Source organism: Octopus sinensis, linkage group LG5 (assembly GCF_006345805.1).
Source record: "Octopus sinensis linkage group LG5, ASM634580v1, whole genome shotgun sequence".
Lineage (NCBI taxonomy): Eukaryota > Metazoa > Mollusca > Cephalopoda > Octopoda > Octopodidae > Octopus > Octopus sinensis.
Window position 1 is genome coordinate 42,862,126 of NC_043001.1, and position 19,252 is coordinate 42,881,377.

General features: G+C 37.9%; 1 protein-coding gene across 1 annotated transcript in view; it reads left to right on the top strand.

Annotated features, from left to right (window-relative positions):
• The first annotated feature begins 5,732 nt into the window (after window positions 1-5,732).
• The window catches only part of LOC115211679, a 226,936-nt gene continuing 213,416 nt past the window's right edge, over window positions 5,733-19,252 (top strand). The window contains exons 1-2 of the mRNA XM_029780325.2: window positions 5,733-5,883; window positions 9,367-9,504. Coding sequence (XP_029636185.1) covers window positions 5,787-5,883; window positions 9,367-9,504 — 235 coding nt within the window. The 5' untranslated portion in view covers window positions 5,733-5,786. The remainder of the gene's footprint in view (window positions 5,884-9,366; window positions 9,505-19,252) is intronic.

Genomic DNA, 19,252 nt, shown 5'->3' on the forward strand with positions numbered 1-19,252 from the left:
TCATGGTATACAATAAAAGAAGGGAAGTATACACAGTATACAACAGTAAGACAGAGGGGAAAAGAAAAGAAGTCTTCTATAGGCACAAGGACTGAAATTTGGGGGAGAGGACTAGTCAACCGCAGTGTTTAGCTGGTACTTATTTTATTGATTCCAAAAAGATGACAGGCAAAGGGACCTCAGTGGAGTCTGAATTAAGAGCGTAAAGAAACAGATGAAATGTTGCTAAGCATTTTGTCTCATATACAAACTATTCTGCCAGCTTACCCCAATAATAATAATGATGATGACAATAATAATATCAATAATATTTTTTTATTAACTACAGGGGCTGACAAAAGAGCTGAGGATGGTACAAAATGATATAGTGGAAAATACACAACATAGCTAAAACCATTCCATTTCCCAACAACTGTTAGATCCCAGAGTTTCTGAAGTCTTTCATGATGATCACACACATTTCTTATTACCCACAAACTCTATCTCCTAATATGTTACCTTTAAATTATATTCCTTCCTTCTAAAGTCTGATGATATGCTTTGTTCTTATCAATCATTTTCAGTTGCCTTTCCACTCGACAAAGGTCATGAATCTGATAAATAAACCTTCTTTCACCAGCACTTTACGACCACTTGCCTTACTATCTCACTAACTTATAGCCACATTTTATCTTTTACTTGTTTCGATCATTAGACTGTGGTCATGCTGGAGCACCACCTTGAAGAATTTTAGTTAAATGAATTTACCCTAGTACTAATTGTTTTTTTAAACCCGATACTTATTCTATGAGTTTCTTTTGCTGAGCTACTATGTTACTGGTCTGTAAAGAAACCAACATGGGTTTTCAAGCAATGGAGGTGGGGAAACACACACACACACACGCGCGTATGCACAAGATTCTTTTCAGTTTCCATCTACCAAATCCACTCACAAGGCTTTGGTCAGCCTGAAGCTATTGTAGAAGTCACTGACTCAATGTGCCATACAGTGGAACTGAACTCAAAACAGTGCAGCAACAAAAGCAATGGTGATAGTTCCTACATTGGGTCCAGTAGCAACAGCAGCAGAGTTAACAAAAGCAACAACAATGGCTGTAACACAGACAGTGCACAGACATGGTAATATGTTGGTTCTACAGGCAGCCTTCTTAAGCAGTGCTTGAGCAACCACAGGTCTTCCTTTTGCATACTGGTCAGCCACAACATATCATCCCTGATCAGCCACTTATGGCATTTAAAGGAGAAGGGCATGCCATATATAATTAAATGGAGGTTTCTCGAACAACTGAAGATCACATATCAACAGGAGCAAAAGAATCCTGAAAAACTTGCTTGACCCTGGGGCCTTATTGAACTCCAAAAAAGGAGTGTTTAGTCAGTGTCCTCGTCAGAGACGTCTCCTGTTGCAAGCTTGAAATTTCCCATTCACCAAATAGGAACATGCCATCAACATTACAAATCTCACAAGTTGGAACCGATGTAAGGGAGAAAACCCTGTGCCACCTGCAGGGATATATTTTTTGTTTATAAAACTGACTATGGCGTTTCCTCCTGCCAATTGCAGAGAGATTATGTGCCTCCAACCATTTGAGTCTCATGAATCACATATACAGCTAAGCACTTTATAGGTGTGAAACCAATGGTCACTCTGACCAGCCATAACAATCAACCATCTAAATATATTACTGCTCTAATGTTTTAGATGTGTTTCTTTTTCAGATATATGAACTACTGATCATATACAAACGCACACACGTGTGTGTGTGGTGTGTGTGTGTGTGCGCGTGTGTGTATATATATATATATATATATACACACACACACAAATGTTGTGTGCTGGAGAGGAGATTGTGTTGGCTTGGACATGTCATGCATATGAGTCAAGACAGCTGTATACAAAAGTGCATGTCACTGAAAGTTGATAGTACCTGTGGAAGAGGGAGACCCAGGAAGACATGGGATGAAGTGGTGAGGACTGATCTTAGGATGTTGGGGTTCATGGAGGAAACGACAGTAGATTGAGATGTTTGGTGATATGAGGTCCTAGGGGAAACCCATCCACAAAACTGAGTGCTAGAATAGATGTATCCCACACACTTTTCACCCACTCTACCCTCAGGAATCAAATTACAACTCCTCTTCTAATTACATCTCTTCCTCACATTTCCTCCTCATACATCATGATTGTTTTTCAATCCCCTTTCTTTCCCTCACTGCCATATTCACTGTATCACTGCTACCCACATGCCCTGCCACTCACACCCACTCCCTATTTTTCTAACCAGGTTCTAAACACATATTCTTGTTACTTATGAGTATACCCTAGTACTACATCATCTCTCTTCTGCTCTCTCTTACACTTTTGCTATTTCCTACTCTCTCTCTCTTTTTCTCCTTGCTCACACACACTCTCTTTCTCTCACCTTCTCTTGTTTTCCTCTGACCAGGTAACCAAGTATCACTTTTACATCAGCACACTTGTTTCTGGCCTCTTTCTGTACTTCTCGCTCTCTCTCACTGGGTAACCATGTACCTCCTCTATAGAAAGACACCTATTTTTGCCTCTCAGTTTCTCTGTTACACTCAAACCTTTCATCATTCGATACTGGATCACCTCCTCTAATATCTACCCCTGCTTCTAATATCTGTACCTGCTACAGTCTCTCTGTCACACTCTAACTGACATAAATACCCTGCCCCTCTCATAATTCTTTGTCTTGTGAGTTACTTGGTTACCCTGTCAGTGTTGGTGCCATGTTAAAAGCATCCAGTCCACACTGTAGTGTGGTTGGCATCTGGAAGGGTATCCAGCTGTAAAAATCTTGCCAAAACTAATTTTGCCTGTGCTAGTGCCTCATAGAAAGCACTGAGTCCACTCTGTAGAGTGGTTGGTGTTAGGAAGGCCATCCTTCCATAAAGTCCCTGCCAAAACAGACACAGTAGCCATGGGTAGATTTTCTACCTGGCTAGCTCCTGTCAACTGTCCTACCCATGCATGCTTGGAAGATGGGCGTCAAACAATGATGATGATGAAACCAGATGATGATATGAATGTGACAGACAACTCCTTTTTCTTTAGACCTCTTCATCATTGTAAAATTAATCTTATTAAATTTGGACTTTAGTCATTATTGTTAACTACTGTTAATATATTTGCTGTCACTGAACTTTATTTTATATATTAGTTGCAAATCGTTTAAAGGCAAGAGAGGGGCTCTGCTTGCTAGAATATGACTCAAGACAGCTGTATACAGAATTGCATGTGACTGAACGTGGATGGTACCTGTGGAAGAGGGAGACCCAGGAAGACATGTAGAGGCTGTCAGATATTTGTTGGTCTAAAACATGTGATCAATCAACAGGAAGTATTAAAAGATAGATTTAATTTCATAGTATGAAGAACTCTTTCCAATATAGGCTGGTATTCTTCGCAGTGTAGCTGCAGAGAGCTAGAGCTGATGAACACAGAATCTGAGCACTTGCTGACCATCATGTATTTGTGAACTTATTTATAGAATTATGAACACTGACTTTTGCCTTTGACTTTTGGTCATAGGTCTAGAAATTGCAAGTGATCAATGGTAACACCTAAGTACAATAGATAGACAAAGTACTCAAGAAGTGTTCCAGATCTAGCTGTCTGGAGTTGGAGCTTTGCTTCACAGTTTCCTAGTTGAAAGAAGTACACTTATATTTTAAATGAATTAGCACAGAAATGATTTTCTTCACCCTATTGTGCTTGCTGATAGAGGAAAATTGTCAGCCTTTCTTCCATCATCACCATCGTTTAACATTCGTCTTCCATGCTGGCATGGGTTGGATGGTTTGACAGGAGCTGGCCAGGCAAGAAGACTGCACCAGACTTCTGTGTCTGTTTTGGTTGGATGCCCTTTCTAACACCAACCACCCAGAAGAGTGGACTGAGTGTGTTTATAGCGGCTGTTGTTGGCTGTTCAAGTGCATGTTTTTAAATGGTAAAACAGTTAGTATGAATCACCATAAGATATTGTTTATTCTGTGTTCACCTTTTGAGGTGGAAGCATGTAGTATGATGCAAAAACATGTGTGTTTACATACAAGGAAAGTTTTGATTTTTTGCTTTTGCACTGATAGAAGTAACATAATATTTGTATTACAGTATGTATGCATGTGAGTAATGGGAACAGTCATTTTGAGAATGTGTGTGTGATAAAATATCTTCATTTACAACCCATATATCTTGTGTCAAGGGGAATAGATATGTGAGTCGTACATGGGAGATTGTACATGGAACTGTAGAGAAGACATGTGTCTTTGACCAAAGCCTGGCAGGAACTGCTAGTTTCTACAGTGTAGCTCAGAACGAGGCTACTGTATCAAAGTGAGGCTGGTGTATCAAAGCGAAGATAGACACCTCATTGATATATTTGTCTGCTGTGCAGGTCTACTAACATATTAGGTAATATATAGCAGGAAAGGTGTAGCAAAAGATGTCATTAAGGTAGCAGATGAAATAGGCATGTGGATGACATCAAAGTAAAATAATGGGAAAGCATCGGATTGTGGTTTAAATAATTTATTTAATCGCCATTTGCATTTGCTTGTTGTATGCACCAAAAACTTCACATGACATTATCAACTTGCTTCGAGTTGGCGAAGAAGAAAATAAAGAGGGGAAATACTGTGTTGATGTGATGAGGTAGAGCCGGGCATGTTTTGTGTCTGTGTGTGTGTTAGTCATTCAGTGGTGTCTGTCATTCAGTGGTGTCTGCTTATGTTCTCCGACTGCTACTGTATTGGGTCATTCATGCTGAATATGTGGTTCTATGTTGGCTGCTTGACTGGCGCAAGCTACTAGCTGGCTGTCTGCCTGTCTCTTGAGAGTTCGTCTAGTGATGGCTATCTGCAGTCCCTTAACAGATTGCTGTATTTATAATGGTCATGACAGCTAGAAGGATAGACATACCACAGGAGTAATACTACTTATGTAGGTCGCCTCCTGTCCACTTGAACCTTAAATGACAAAGCTCAGGATGTAGGGAAGTCCATCCATCACTTCTTGACAGCACAAAGAAATATCTTTTCCGCTTGTTTGGTTAGTGGTGGATCAGATGGGCGAGAATCCTTAGATTCGGTTTCGAATATCAGCTCGGAAAAAGGAAGTGTAAAATTTTACAAATATGTAGCCCTGCTACACTTTTTAAGTGGCACGAACTCAGAAAAATTTATAACGTGTGTTGCAGTACTCTGATTATCAGCATACACAAATGAGCGCATGTCATCACTTCATGGTTGGTCATTGGTGGAGATGTTGAAAAGCAAGGGAGCAAGCACACTCCCTTGAAACAAAACAAGGTTTCATCTTACACTGTTTACGTCCCAACTCAGCAAAGAAATCCTTTCTCCAACAATGTATTTTCAATCAATTCTGCAAACCTTCTATAATCTCCATAATCTTGCTGATCGAATATCTATGGTTGATTGTGTCGTATGCTGCAAAGAGGATAACAAGGTCTTCTGTTATTAATCCCTTCTCAAAAACATTTTCGATGTAGGAGAAAGTAGTAAGAACTAGTAGAGAAAATGATGAAAAAGTTGAAAGAATTTTAGCTTACATCAACAAGAATTGGTTTGGAATAAAAAATAAGGTGTTTAATTTGAGTCGTGATATGAGGTAAATACTAATGTTTCGGGCATCGACTCTACTATCAACTCTAACTTTAAACATTAATAGCTGCGTTTTGTTGAGTAAGGGGAAGTCACTCTTAAACCACTAAAGTCACGTAATTCACATATGGTAATCCAATATGGAAGAAGCGGACGTGGAAAACGTTATCGCAGAAGAAGAACAGGAAAATATTGTCAATAAGGACCCAACTTTTCTTTTGAGTTTTTTCGAAACAGGTTAGTACAATTACTTTTGTAATTCTTCTTGTAAAAATATTTTATATATGTGTCTGTAGTGAGAATTATTAGGAATCATACAAATTTCAAAACAATGTTGACTCATTATGACACGACATCAAACAACGAAGAAACTTCTATGCGGTCTCTCGATATGTTGGAAACAGCAGCCAAATTATATTCACTTACACCCGACTGTCTGAAGAAGGGAAAGGGCACAATGGACACAAAATTCTCTAAGAGGACCATGGTCACGATTGGAGTGTCTTTGATCGTGGGTCTGCTCGGTGAGGGTTACCATGGGACTAAGTAACTAACAGTAACATGCCTAAGTTTTACTTTTTCATCATTTCTTTTTCTTTTATCAATTAAATTACTTTAAACTCAATATATTTCAGATCCATAGTTAAAATACTCTATTTGTCTTCGCTCACTTGTTCCTCAAAGAAATGAAAGTAAATGAAATCAATGATATTTCCTCATCGGACATTCACAAACAAAATAGAAAGCTTTCAACATTTTTATTGAATTTAGAAAGTCTGTTGTGTAATCTTAGCTGTACTTTGTGCAGTGTTATTCCTTCCAACATCTTATTTTAGGTTATGATTTTACAGGAGTCTCTACACCCATTAGAAATAACTGCCAAACCTCCCTCGTATTATACACATCAGTCTTCAAGAAAAGATATAGTGGAAAATGTAGTCATAAATGTAAAGAAAAAAAAAAAAAACAGGAAGACACAGACGCTTGACGTGGGGCAATGTCTTTCACGGATGTACGTCGGCGAAGGATGTAAACATCAACAGGAAGTTGAGTGAGTTCCACGTGGTATTTGTTCTGGCCCGGGTCACTGACACTCCTTCTTTATCGCTCTCGCCATCAGATATGGCTCGTAACCACTGATGCTATTGATTACTATTTGCGACATTAGATAAATAAAAACAAAGTGCAGACTAACTGAAAGAGCACCTCCAATAACATATTCAAATGAATCTGTTTTTATCTGCATCTGCCCTCTTCCCTCTTTGAATGTTGGCTTGTCATATTCATTATTCACATTTTATATACCATAATTAAGTGATAAAGATTGTTTACTAAATCTAGTTACTATATATGGGAAAAAATGTAAATTTTATTTTGTACATCTCATATACCGTTCTAGCTGGGAGGGAAATGCATTATCTTTTATCAGTCATTGGACTGCAACTGTGTTGGGGCATACTACCCTGAAGAATTTAGTTGAACAAATCGACCCTAGTAAATTTTTTAAAGTATGGTACTTATTCTATTGGATCCCTTTGCTGAACTGCTAAGTTACAGAGACATAAAAACCCAACACTAGTTGTCATGTGGTGGAGAGATGGCAAGCAGAGATACACACACACACACACGATGGGTTTCCATACAGTTTCATCCACCAAATTGACTTACAAAGCAATGGTCAGCCCAAGGCTATAGTAGAAAAGACTCGCTCAAGGTGCTATGCAGTGGGACTGAACCCAACATCACACAGTTGTAAAGTGAGCTTCTAAAACACTCAGCCATGCTGGCACCTATCTTTATGAAAAATATTCAGAGTTTTTTTGTTTTTTTAAAACTTTTTCCAACTTAGCTGCTGTGTTTTAAATAACCAATGATAATTACATCCCTTTATGTTTTGGAATAAGTACAAGTCTACCTTAACCCTCTTACATAGTCTATACTAATTGCCTTCTTATATGGAGCTCTTAGTCATAATCAGTGCTTGAGTAAATGTTTATGTTATAGCACTTCTTTGCTTTATGGAAAGAATTCTTTAAAAGATTCTCCCTTGGTATTTCATACTGTACACTGTTTAGATCTAATTTACATACTTGCCTTACAGTATTAAGATGAAACAAATTTATTATATGTGATGTATCAGTCTTTAAATCCAACCTGATAATAACTGATGTAAAGTTTATAAAAAGAATTCATAAAAATGACATTATTTCTTTACATATATGGCATTAAACTGGTATTCAGTATTGCTCTTACATGTAGTACCACTGTGCTCTGATTGGAAGATATATATTATAATTTGAATGCTTCATTTTGTTTCTATTTTTGTATATACATATTGTATTTATTGGATACACTTTATGTTCATTACATGTCTTTTTGTTTTAAAAAATGTTGAAATTTCACAACACTTTATTGATATTGAAGTTTTTTTAGAACAATTTGAAGAATATCTGTATTAATATGTTTGTAGTTGTATAAGGAAAAAATATTTTCTTTTTACTTTATGGAAAAACTTTAATAGTTTTGTCCAGAGAGAGTCATCATGCCAATATAATTAGCACACACACACTGGTTCAAGTCCACTCCTTTTCTTATTATTAGTCAATTAGTGAAATATCCAACAGACAAACACAGCCTTTATAATGGACTAAGTCATTGAAAAGGTTGCAAGTAGCAATGAAAGAGCTTTGACAAACAAAAACAAATTAGTTAGTTGGATAGTTAATCAATTGACTAATGATAAAGAAAAGGAGTGGAATTGAACCAGTGTGTGTGTGCTAATTATAATGGCATAATGACTCTCTCTAGACACAACAAAATTTGTTTCAACACACGAATTCACATAAAGAATCTTGCAAACGAGACACAAAAACGAAGATTAATAGTTTTCTTTTACTAATTCCCAATGTGATACAATCTGTTTGAATGTGATGCAATCTGCTTTATGATGGAAGAATTTTTTACACTGTATATTAATCTATAGGATTTACTCGATTATTAATTTTAATTGATCTTGATGCAATAACTTTTCACATAAGTGAGGTTTAAGCAGTTGGTCTTGAGCATGATTTTACACAGAATATAAAAGGATCTCCAGAAGGCTTGTCACAGTGTAACCAACAGTTATCTCTCTAATCACACTGATGACTGGTTAGAAATTCAAAGCGTGTTTAACTGTAAAAACACTTATTTCAGTAGACAAGAAAAAAAAAAACAAAAAAAAAACAAAATCTGAAAGAAAATATATATTTTAGACTCCAATTTTGGGGAAGAGTTGCAGTCAATTTAATCAGCCACAGTACTTGATAGGTATTCTATCAATGAAAGAGGGATGAAAAGCAGTCAACAATATTAGAATTTGTATATGGAATGTAAGAAGATGTAATTAAACACACATAAAGCATTTAGAATGGAATGCTATTTTTTATTCTTTTACATATTAAATATTAATTAAATTTAGCTGATACAACCATCTCACTAGTGAACATTGTAATGATTCATTTGTCTGTATTTCTAATTGGGCTCTGATTCTACTTCTCTCACCTACAGTTCAGTTCTATATTGAATAGTGTATGAAAATTTATTGACGTTTCTTTAGTTTTTAATTATATTCAAAACTTAATACTTTATATTTCAAATGTCAATTTATATTTAAGTATTTTCTTGGTTATATTTCTCTCCCAATATTATCAAAAGCTACATTTGGTTTCTACATTTCAGTCAAATTTGTCTTCGAGGAATATGGATGGATTTTACTTGTTGTTGTTATACTGTTAATATTTGCTAAAAGTTTTCTGACACCCTATTTATATAAATGGAGGAAAAAACGTGATGAAGAGATTTATTACAGCAACTATGGTAAGTGAATAGTTTTAATTTGTTTTGATTGAATTCATTTCTGATGTCTATAAAATAGTTTTGACTACACTTACTATGATAACAATTGCAATGCTATCATTGTAATCAGTTACGCCTGTAACTATAGTTATTTTTTTTGGAAGATATTTTTTAACATGATTATAAAGTGGTACATTTAAGTCAAGAGTTGGTTGATAGTATTCAATTTCAGAAATTCAATAACAGCTTGTTTTCAGAACTAATTAGAGATATTGGAAACATTCTTCAAATGAGATGACAGTTTCTTTCAGCGGCACAAATACGCAATCACTATACATATCAAAGAAACAAACTTGTACTTACTCTTTTTAAGTACACAACTAAATCTCTCAAAAGCTTTACAAATAAAACAATATTTGATGATCTCCCATGATGGTAATTTTAGTTAAATTCTCAATATTGGTTCAGAATTTAAAGGGACGACACTAAATATCTCAAATTAATGTGTTGAGCACTCTTATTGTTTCTGTCAGCTAATGCTCTCCCCTCCATATTAAATTGTCAAGGCTGGTGAATGGTAGAAATCGTGGAGGGCCAGAAAAATAACTTCTCATATTTATTTATGCACCTTTTAGGTTATAAGTTCAATTCTCACTTGTATCGACTTTCCTTTTCATTCTTGTAGAGTCGCTAATATGAAATATCAGTAATTTATTTGGGTATAATTTAGTCGACTCCCTTCAAATTTGTGACCGTATTTATCTTTGGTTATCTCCCATCTTAGTTATCTCCCATCAATGCATGCAATCGCGTTTAGAACTTGATGTTAACATTTTACAATTTAAATAATTCATTCTATTAGTTTAGATTGAAATTTTAAAGATGGTTTATTTATGATAATAATTATAGACTTCCACAACAGTAATTAAATTTGAATCTTCGGATATATGTTGTAGCAGTTTTGATATTCTCTAACGTCATCCAAGCAGCACACGACCAAACGTGTCCCATACAACGGATTGGTAGTCGCCTTAAATAGTCCATCCCTCTAGAATATGGTTACCAGACGTCCCTAATATAAGCTGTTTTGAAGCAAAATGTGGTGAATGTAATTGCACTTTCAGTATTGAACATGGCGGGAAGTCTGATATAAAGCAACACATAGAAACAGCAAAGCACAAAAGTAGCATTGTCTCTACTTCAAAAGAAGTTGGTAAAATGACAAACTTCTTGATGAAGGAAACCACAGATGAAAATGCAATGGCATTTTATATTGTCTGTCATCATCAGTCATTCAGTTCAAATGGCTGTACAAACATACTACTATTCCAAAATTGCAGGCAAATTTTCAACTGCTAGGGCTAAATGTGCTGTAACAATAAAAATGTTATGGCTCCATACACTATTGTAGATTGTTAAAGATATAAATAACTCTTCTTTTTATGGCATATCTACAGATACAAGTAATCATAATGGTGAGAAAATTTTCCTGTTGATTGTGCAATGTTTTTCATATGAAAAGTGTTTGCTGATAAAGTATTGCAAGATCCCTCCCAAATGAGACCTCAGAGAAAATAGCGAGCTTCTGCAGAGAGAGCCTTGTCGAGTTAGGACTGGACATGAAGAAATGTATAACTTTTGATAGAGATAACACAAATACTAATTTTGGTGGACATATGCACATAAATAATGTCATAAATAATGTCTATTTAAAATTCAAGGAAAGCATGAATGAATCAATGGAAGGTGTTGAATGTCCAGCCCATATTCTGCATAATGCTGATCATACTGCAGCTTATGTTTTTTCTATTGATGTTGAAGTAATTCATCATCATCATCATCATCATTGTTGTTTAACGTCCGCTTTCCATGCTAGCATGGGTTGGACAATTTGACTGAGGTCTGGCGAACCAGATGGCTGCACCAGACTCCAATCTGATCTGGCAGAGGTTCTACAGCTGGATGCCCATCCTAACGGCAACCACTCTGTGGGTGTAGTGGGTGTTTTTATGTGCCACCTGCACGAGGGCCATATTGTTATATTGTTTTCATACTTTAGTATTTACACAGTTCAATCTGAGAAGATTTCTGTGAGTTTGTTGGTGTGCAGTATGCCTCAATTCTCTCACATTCTAAAACACATTGGCTTTCTTTGATGAGAGCAGTTGAGAGAATCCTAAGGTTATTTAAAGCACTGAAATCTTTTTTTTATTGTGAAGAAAAGGTCCTCCAATTCTTGTAGAATTCTTCAATAATCTGCTGAGCAAAGCCTACTTATATCTTGTTCACAGTTTTGAATATGTTTTTAGCAACTGGATTATGAAGATAGAATAGAGAGAAAACAGCATTATTGAAGTGCTTGGCTGTTTAAAAGAACTTGTTGCAGTTATAAAGGAAAGAATTAATGAAAATTTTATTCCTCTCAGTGTGAAGGATTGCCTTAATAATGACGATGTTTAATCTGAAGAGAAAAAATTTGTATGGCACTTGCATTGACTTACTTATCTTGAGAAATGGGTTTTGTGTTTTGAAAATTTTGATAACTTTACATGGATGTTATTAGATACATTTCCAGCATGGGAACATGTAGAATCGTTTTGTCTAATGTTAAAAAACAAAGGTATAAAAATTGACATTTTTTTCTGTCAGTGGTCAACATTTAAAAAGCTCCTTGCTAAAGAGATGCGATCAAACCTGATGAATGGAAGACCAAACTGCGAAAGATGGTTTTCTATCCTTCAGCAGATTGAATTTTAAGAACAATACCAAGAGTTGTTAATTTTGTGCTAGTTCTTATTTAGCATACCAGCGCATAATGCTAATGTTGAGTGTGTCTTCTCAACGATAAATGTTCAGTAGACTGAAGAATGAAATAAGTTGGATGTAGCTAATGTAGAAGCCATCTTACAATGCACATGAAACCTTAACTGTGAATGTAAAGAATTTTATTGGCATGTGTTAGAAAACAAAGACCTATTAACAAAAGCCAAATCATCAGTGAAATATAACTAAAGGTAAAGGTTCAAGTTTAATTCTCATGTGGTCTGTTAAGAAAATTTTGCATATAAGTTTATCAGTTTTGTTTCTTTTCATGTTCTCCATATGAAACACAACTTTTTAGTCTATTTTCTGTATTCCTTGCATTAAATAATAATTCTCTAAATTATTTCCTTTGCGAGGTTTCTACGGGACAACCTGCTGAGAGCCACTGACCAGATCTGTGGTTGGTGCAAAGTCCCCACTTGACCAAAGGTAACGTGGTGGTGGAACAATGTGGTTGACAGGGCTATTAGACAAAAGAAACAGGCTTGGAAGGACTGGAAGAACGGAGGTAGCAGGGAACTGTATCAGACTGCCAGAAGGGAAGCTAGGAAACAGGTTTATTTAGCCAAAGGGGAAGTAGATAAGAAAAAATTTGCCAATGTTCTGCGCCGTGAGGACCAAAGACTTGAGGTATTTCGTGTTGCAAGACAGTGTGTGAGAGAGAATCATGATGTGGTAGGAGAGAAATGTGTTCGCATGGATGATGGTTCACTTGTGCTAAATGAGGATGCAAAGAGAGAGGTTTGGAGATGCCACTATGAAAGGTTGCTGAATAAAGAAAATGAATGGGATAAAGAGAGTCTGCCGAATGTCAACCCAACAGAGGGACCAGCTATCCGAGTTGACAGTTCTTTGGTAGTTAAGGCAATTAGAAGCATGAAGACAGGGAAAGCTCCAGGCCCATCAGGAATCACTGCAGAGATGCTCAAAATATCTGACAGTGTCGGCTATAGCCTAGTCACCCGTATAGTTAACCAGGTGATATACGAAGGAGTCATACCCAATGACTGGTGTAGCAGCATAATAGTCAACTGCTACAAAAGTAAAGGTGACGCCCAAGATACAAATAATTACAGATGTATCAAGTTGTTGGATCAGGTAATACAGATTGCGGAGAGGGTCATAGCCCAACTGATTAGGGAGAGAGTCAACTTGGATGAGATGCAGTTTGGTTTCGTGCCAGGGAAAAGCACCACTGATGCCATATTTCTGATGAGACAGCTGCAGGAGAAATACCTAGCCAAAGATAAGCCTCTGTACCTGGCTTTCGTTGACATGGAGAAAGCCTTCGACAGGGTCCCCCGATCCCTTATCTGGTGGTCAATGAGGAAATTAGGAATAGATGAATGGCTGGTGAGAGCTGTGCAAGCCATGTACAGGGATGCTGTAAGAAAGGTTAGGGTTGGCAACGTGTACACTGAAGAATTCCAGGTAGAGGTTGGGGTCCACCAGGGTTCAGTCCTTAGTCCCCTCCTATTTATCATAGTCCTCCAGGCAATTACGGAGGAATTCAAGATAGGCTCCTCTATGCTGATGACCATGCTCTAATTGCTGAGTCACTATCAGAACTGGAGGAGAAGTTTCAGGTGTGGAAGGAGGGATTAGAAACGAGGGGCCTTAGAGTCAACCTAGCTAAAACCAAATTCCTAATAAGTAGGAAGGTAGACAAACCACAAATGCCTTCAGGTAGATGGCCCTGCTCGATCTGTAGAAAAGGCGTAGGTAGAAACTCTATAAGATGTACCCAGTGTAAGCTATAGACACATAAGAGGTGCAGCAATGTCAAAGGAAGGCTAACTGGAAGATAGTTTTTGTATGTGGCAGATGCTCAGGAGCAATAAACACTGAAAATCTGCAGAAAACAACTTCCGTCACTTTCCAGGGGGAAAAACTAGAAGTAGTTGATAGCTTCCGTTATCTAGGTGACCAAGTCAGTAGCGGGGGTGGGTGTGCTGAAAGCATAACTGCTAGAGTAAGAATAGCCTGGGCAAAGTTCAGGGAGCTCTTACCTCTGCTGGTGACTAAAGGCCTCTCGCTCAGAGTAAAAGGCAGACTGTATGATGCTTGTGTACGAACAGCCATGCTACATGGCAGTGAAACATGGGCCGTGACTGCTGAGAACATGCGTAAGCTCACGAGGAATGAAGCCAGTAGGCTCCAATGATTGTGTAATGTCAGTGTTCATACTCGACAGAGTGTAAGTACCTTGAGAGAAATGTTGGACCTGAGAAGCATCAGCTGTGGTGTGCAAGAGAGACAATTGCGCTGGTATGGTCATGTGGTGAGAATGGATGAAGATAGGTGTGTGAAAAAGTGCCAATCCCTAGCAGTTGAGGGAACCCGTGGAAGAGGTAGACCCAGGAAAACCTGGGACGAGGTGGTGAAGCACGACCTTCGAACTTTAGGCCTCACCGAGGCAATGACTAGCGACCGAGACCTTTGGAAATATGCTGTGCTTGAGAAGACCTGGCAGGACAAGTGAGTCCAGCCCACTTATGCATGCCTTTCCTCCCTTGGACACATGAAGACCTGTTGAGGCAAGCGAAGTCGAAATCGAACCTCATCAAACGACAGGCACCCATGCCAACCTCCCTTCATTGGACACTAAACTCTGCTTGCGAAGACCTGTTGGGGCAAGTGAAATCAAAATTGAACCAATCATGTGACTGGCACCCGGCAGTTGCCAGGACCGCTGGACTGACTCCTGTGCAGGTGGCAAGTGAAGAAATAACATTTTGACCCTGTGCTTGAGGAGATCCATTGAGTCAAGTACACCAACATCAAAATCAAAGGAAACTGCAGTTGTGATCCCTGTGCCGGTGGCACATAAAAAGCACCATCCGAACGTGGCCGATGCCAGCACCGCCTCGACTGGCTTCCGTGCCGGTGGCACATAAAATGCACCAATCCGATCGTGGCTGTTGCCAGCCTCATCTGGCACCTGTGCCGGTGGCATGTAAAAAGCACCCACTACACTCATGGAGTGGTTGGCGTTAGGAAGGGCATCCAGCTGTAAAAACACTGCCAGATCAGACTGGAGCCAGACCGGGCATTGTGAGTGTTTATTGAGCGAAAACACCTAAAGCTCCACAAGGCTCCGGCAGGGAGTAGTGGTGAACCCTGCTGTACTCTTTCAACACAACTTTCTCTAACTCTTTCTTTCTGTTTCTGTTATACTTGTATTTCAAAGGGCCAGCCTTGTCACACTCAGTGTCATGTTGAATCTTCCTGAGAACTACGTTAAAGGCACACGTGTCTGTGGAGTGCTCAGCCACTTGCATGTTAATAAATGAGCTGCGACATCACTGGTGCCAATCTGTATTGACCTTTCCCTTGGATAACATCAGTGGTGTGGAGAGGGGAGGCCGGTGTGTGTGGGTGACTGCTGGTCTTCCATAAACAACCTTGCCCAGACTTGTGCCTCGGAGGGTAACTTTCTAGGTGCAATCCCTTAAGTTACTTTTGAATAAGAGAATAAAGTTTGCTTTTAGTCATCTAATGAATTAGATGTTATCAGAACGACAAGCTTGACATAAAAAAAAAAGCTTAAACAGAAAGAAACAGAATTGTATTTTTGTTTCTTATAACTTCTTTACCAATATTCCCTGAGAAATAGTTATTGTACTACTGAACAAATGTGCAAAACACGCATGCACACTCGCTTGCTCACTCACTCACTCTCTCCCTCTCTCCCTCTCTCTCTCTCTCTCTCTCTCTCTCTCTCTCTCTCTTCATGATCATCATTTAACGTCTGTCTTCCATGCTGGCATGGGTTTGACAATTTGACAGGAGTTGGCTCAGCATAAGACTGCACCAGGCTTCACTGTCTGTTTTGGCATGGTTTTTATGGCTGGATGCCCTTCCTAATACTAACCATGCCACATCACAGAGTGAACTGAGTGCTTTTTATGTGGCAACATCACTATCTCTCTCAGATAGATATATAAACTGCTAATTATTTATGTGCCTTGTCTATAGCAACACAGTTAATTCTTTTGCATGTGAGTCAATGATATGGGCTTCTATGTAGTGCTTTGCCTGTTAGAAATAGTAAACAAATCACCCTCAAACTACTTCCCACCATCTTTAAAAAAAGAACACATTGGACAATATAGTCATATATCTACTATATATATATGAGAGTGCACATGTGTATGTTTTTGAATATGCCATGGAAAGGCTCCGACTTGGTACATCCTCCAGAAAAATGGATTTGCTTTTCAAAATCTGCATCTCAATGGCAGAGTATTTGGTTATAATTAACTAGAAAAATTTAATTTGCTACAAAAAATAACTCAACTTTTAGATTGACAAGTCTCCCACTCTCTGTCTCCATCAGGCTCTCTCTCTCACTATTTTATGTCTTTCCCCTCTCTGTATATGTATTTACCACACTCTTTATCACTGTCTATGTATGTAAGAGGGGGTACCCAAAAGAAACCAGAATTTTGCAATATTATTTTATTCACTTAGCTTTACATGTTTATACTTTTATCGCCTTCAAAGTATTGTTCATTGAAGCAATGCATTGGTCCAATTGCATTTTTTAATATTCGAAGCTGTACTGGAACTTTTGTAAAGTGATGCGTAATAGTTTTTTTCTTCACCTCTTACACATCTGCGAATTCTGTAGCACCAGCTTTCATCACCAGTGATAACCTTCAAAAAAAGGTTCAGATCAACTTCCAGCTATTCTTTCAGTTCACAACACATTCAGTCATGACTGCTTTTGATCTTCCTTGAGCAAGCAAGACAGAAACTCTTGTCATTTGCAATTCTTTATTCAAAATTTGTTGGCAGGAGCTTTAGGGCACACCAGTCATATCAACAAGTTTGTCACTTGTTCAGTGATGGTCCTCCAAGATCAGTTCATGAATTTTCATTCATTTGGGAGGTTGATGGTCGTCCTGAACAAGGTTGGCCTTCAAGCGACAGGTGTTTTGGTCATGGCAGTATTCTTGTAAGCTGTTTTCTCCAGCAGAAAGCAAAATTTCATGGAAGCACGCCATTCCTTTGTTTCAGCCATCACAAAAATCGATGAACAGGGGAGAAGCACTGCAAAACAAAGATGCACCATGTAGCAGTATGACCGCACTCAATGCCACTGGTTGACAGACTGATTCCTGAGGGTTGCATCAAGTGGCTTCTAGTAGTTGAAGCCTGGACTACAAATGGGTTTGTCCCACAGAGAATGTTTCTGGTTACTTTTGGTTACCCCCTCGTATATCTCTCATGCATGCTCAGTTTCGTGATAATGTAATTGCTTTCATTTTGTTTAAAATTTTGCTGCTGTAAAGTTTACTTTCATTTTATGATAGATAACTAACATGCAGAAAATGCTAGCTTCCAAATCTTGTTTTCTGATTGGGTAAAAATGATCAAACTTTAAACTTCTGTAACATTTTCCTAAACTTTTCCTGGAATAAATAAATCACAAATCAGATTCAGCATGTAAAAAGTACATCAATATATCAAATATGAAAATCTTCACTTTATTTTAAAATCTGTGACAGCAATAGAAAAGATCTCTCTCTCTCACTCACTCTCTCTCTTTTTCATTTACACTTTTCTCATTGTAAACTTTCCTTCTCTTACTCTGCAATATGCATATAGCTCCTGCTCTGTGTGTGTGTGTGTGTGTGTTTGTGTAATGAATTTCATTAGGGGGACTGAGTTGAAAGACCCTTAAAAGTATCAGCAGTGAGATAAGAAAAATCTTTACATCTATACACCAAATGGAAAAAACAGTAACTTAGTTTATCAATACAATATAAATTGCCCCAAATAATACAGAATCTCTTCTGATCAAGAGGCCTATTCATCAAAGAAGACATGGAACAAAAATATTGAAATAAAGGCATTCTATTGTGAAAATTACTTTACCACAATGGGATATTCAGCTAGTATGTATATAAAGATGCGATGGTTGCAGCTGGAATGCTTTTGATTATAGGCCTCTTTCATCAGATATGACCTGAGGCTAAACAAAGACGTTTCTGTTTTTCTGCATTATTGGTTTTAATTTCCCCCTAGTTCCTCATCTCTCTTTTATACTCTCTTTTAAAGTTAGGATCCATGTTTAGGTTAAAGAACATTTTTGGATACATTTTTCATTGTGGGCATGTTAGTAATTTTAGAACAGGTATTATATAGCTTTGCAATAATCACTATATTGAAAAACATCACTTGTATAAACTTACTTGACTTGACTTGAGACAACATTCACCCGGGGTGGGTTGAGCTGGCTTCATTCATCCTCAATGCTGCATCTCTCACAAATGCTGACCAGGCCTGGCGATTTGAGACTAACGACCGCGTGATCTCTAACCACTCCCTATTCCAGCAGTGAACGCCGTAGACATGGGGACCTAGGTTGGGTTCCAGATCAGCCTTGACTGCCATCAGCCAGGTTTTTCGTTGTCCACCACATCGCTTTCGCCAACTCTGAAGGGGAGCTGGGGTAATTGCTTTGTAGATGAATTCTCCTGGTTGACGACGGCAGGCATGATCCAACCAACGCAGACATCTCATTAGGATGACTTGTCGGAGGGAGGTGATTTTGCACTGGTGTCGCACCAAATTGTTGGAGACAAAGTGATGCCATCGGACACGAAGGATGTGACGTAGACAGAGGTGATCGAAGTTACTTAATATCTTCCACCCTCATCAGTAGAAGAGGGTTGTATAAACTTACTGGCTAAATATACCAAAACCAAGCTAAAGAAAGACTTCATAATTAAAACTTCTTCAGTACTGTAATGTTATTAATTGGTCACTTCATAAATCTAACAAATGAAATCCTACCTAAAATTTTTTATGAATGAAAAATTGATTCTAGTTAGGATTTATTCATAGTTTATAGAAGTCACTACAATGTCTTTGTTGCAAAATTCAAAAAGTTGAAACAATCTGAATTAGTTCCTCAAAATTTCCAAAATTTGTTTTT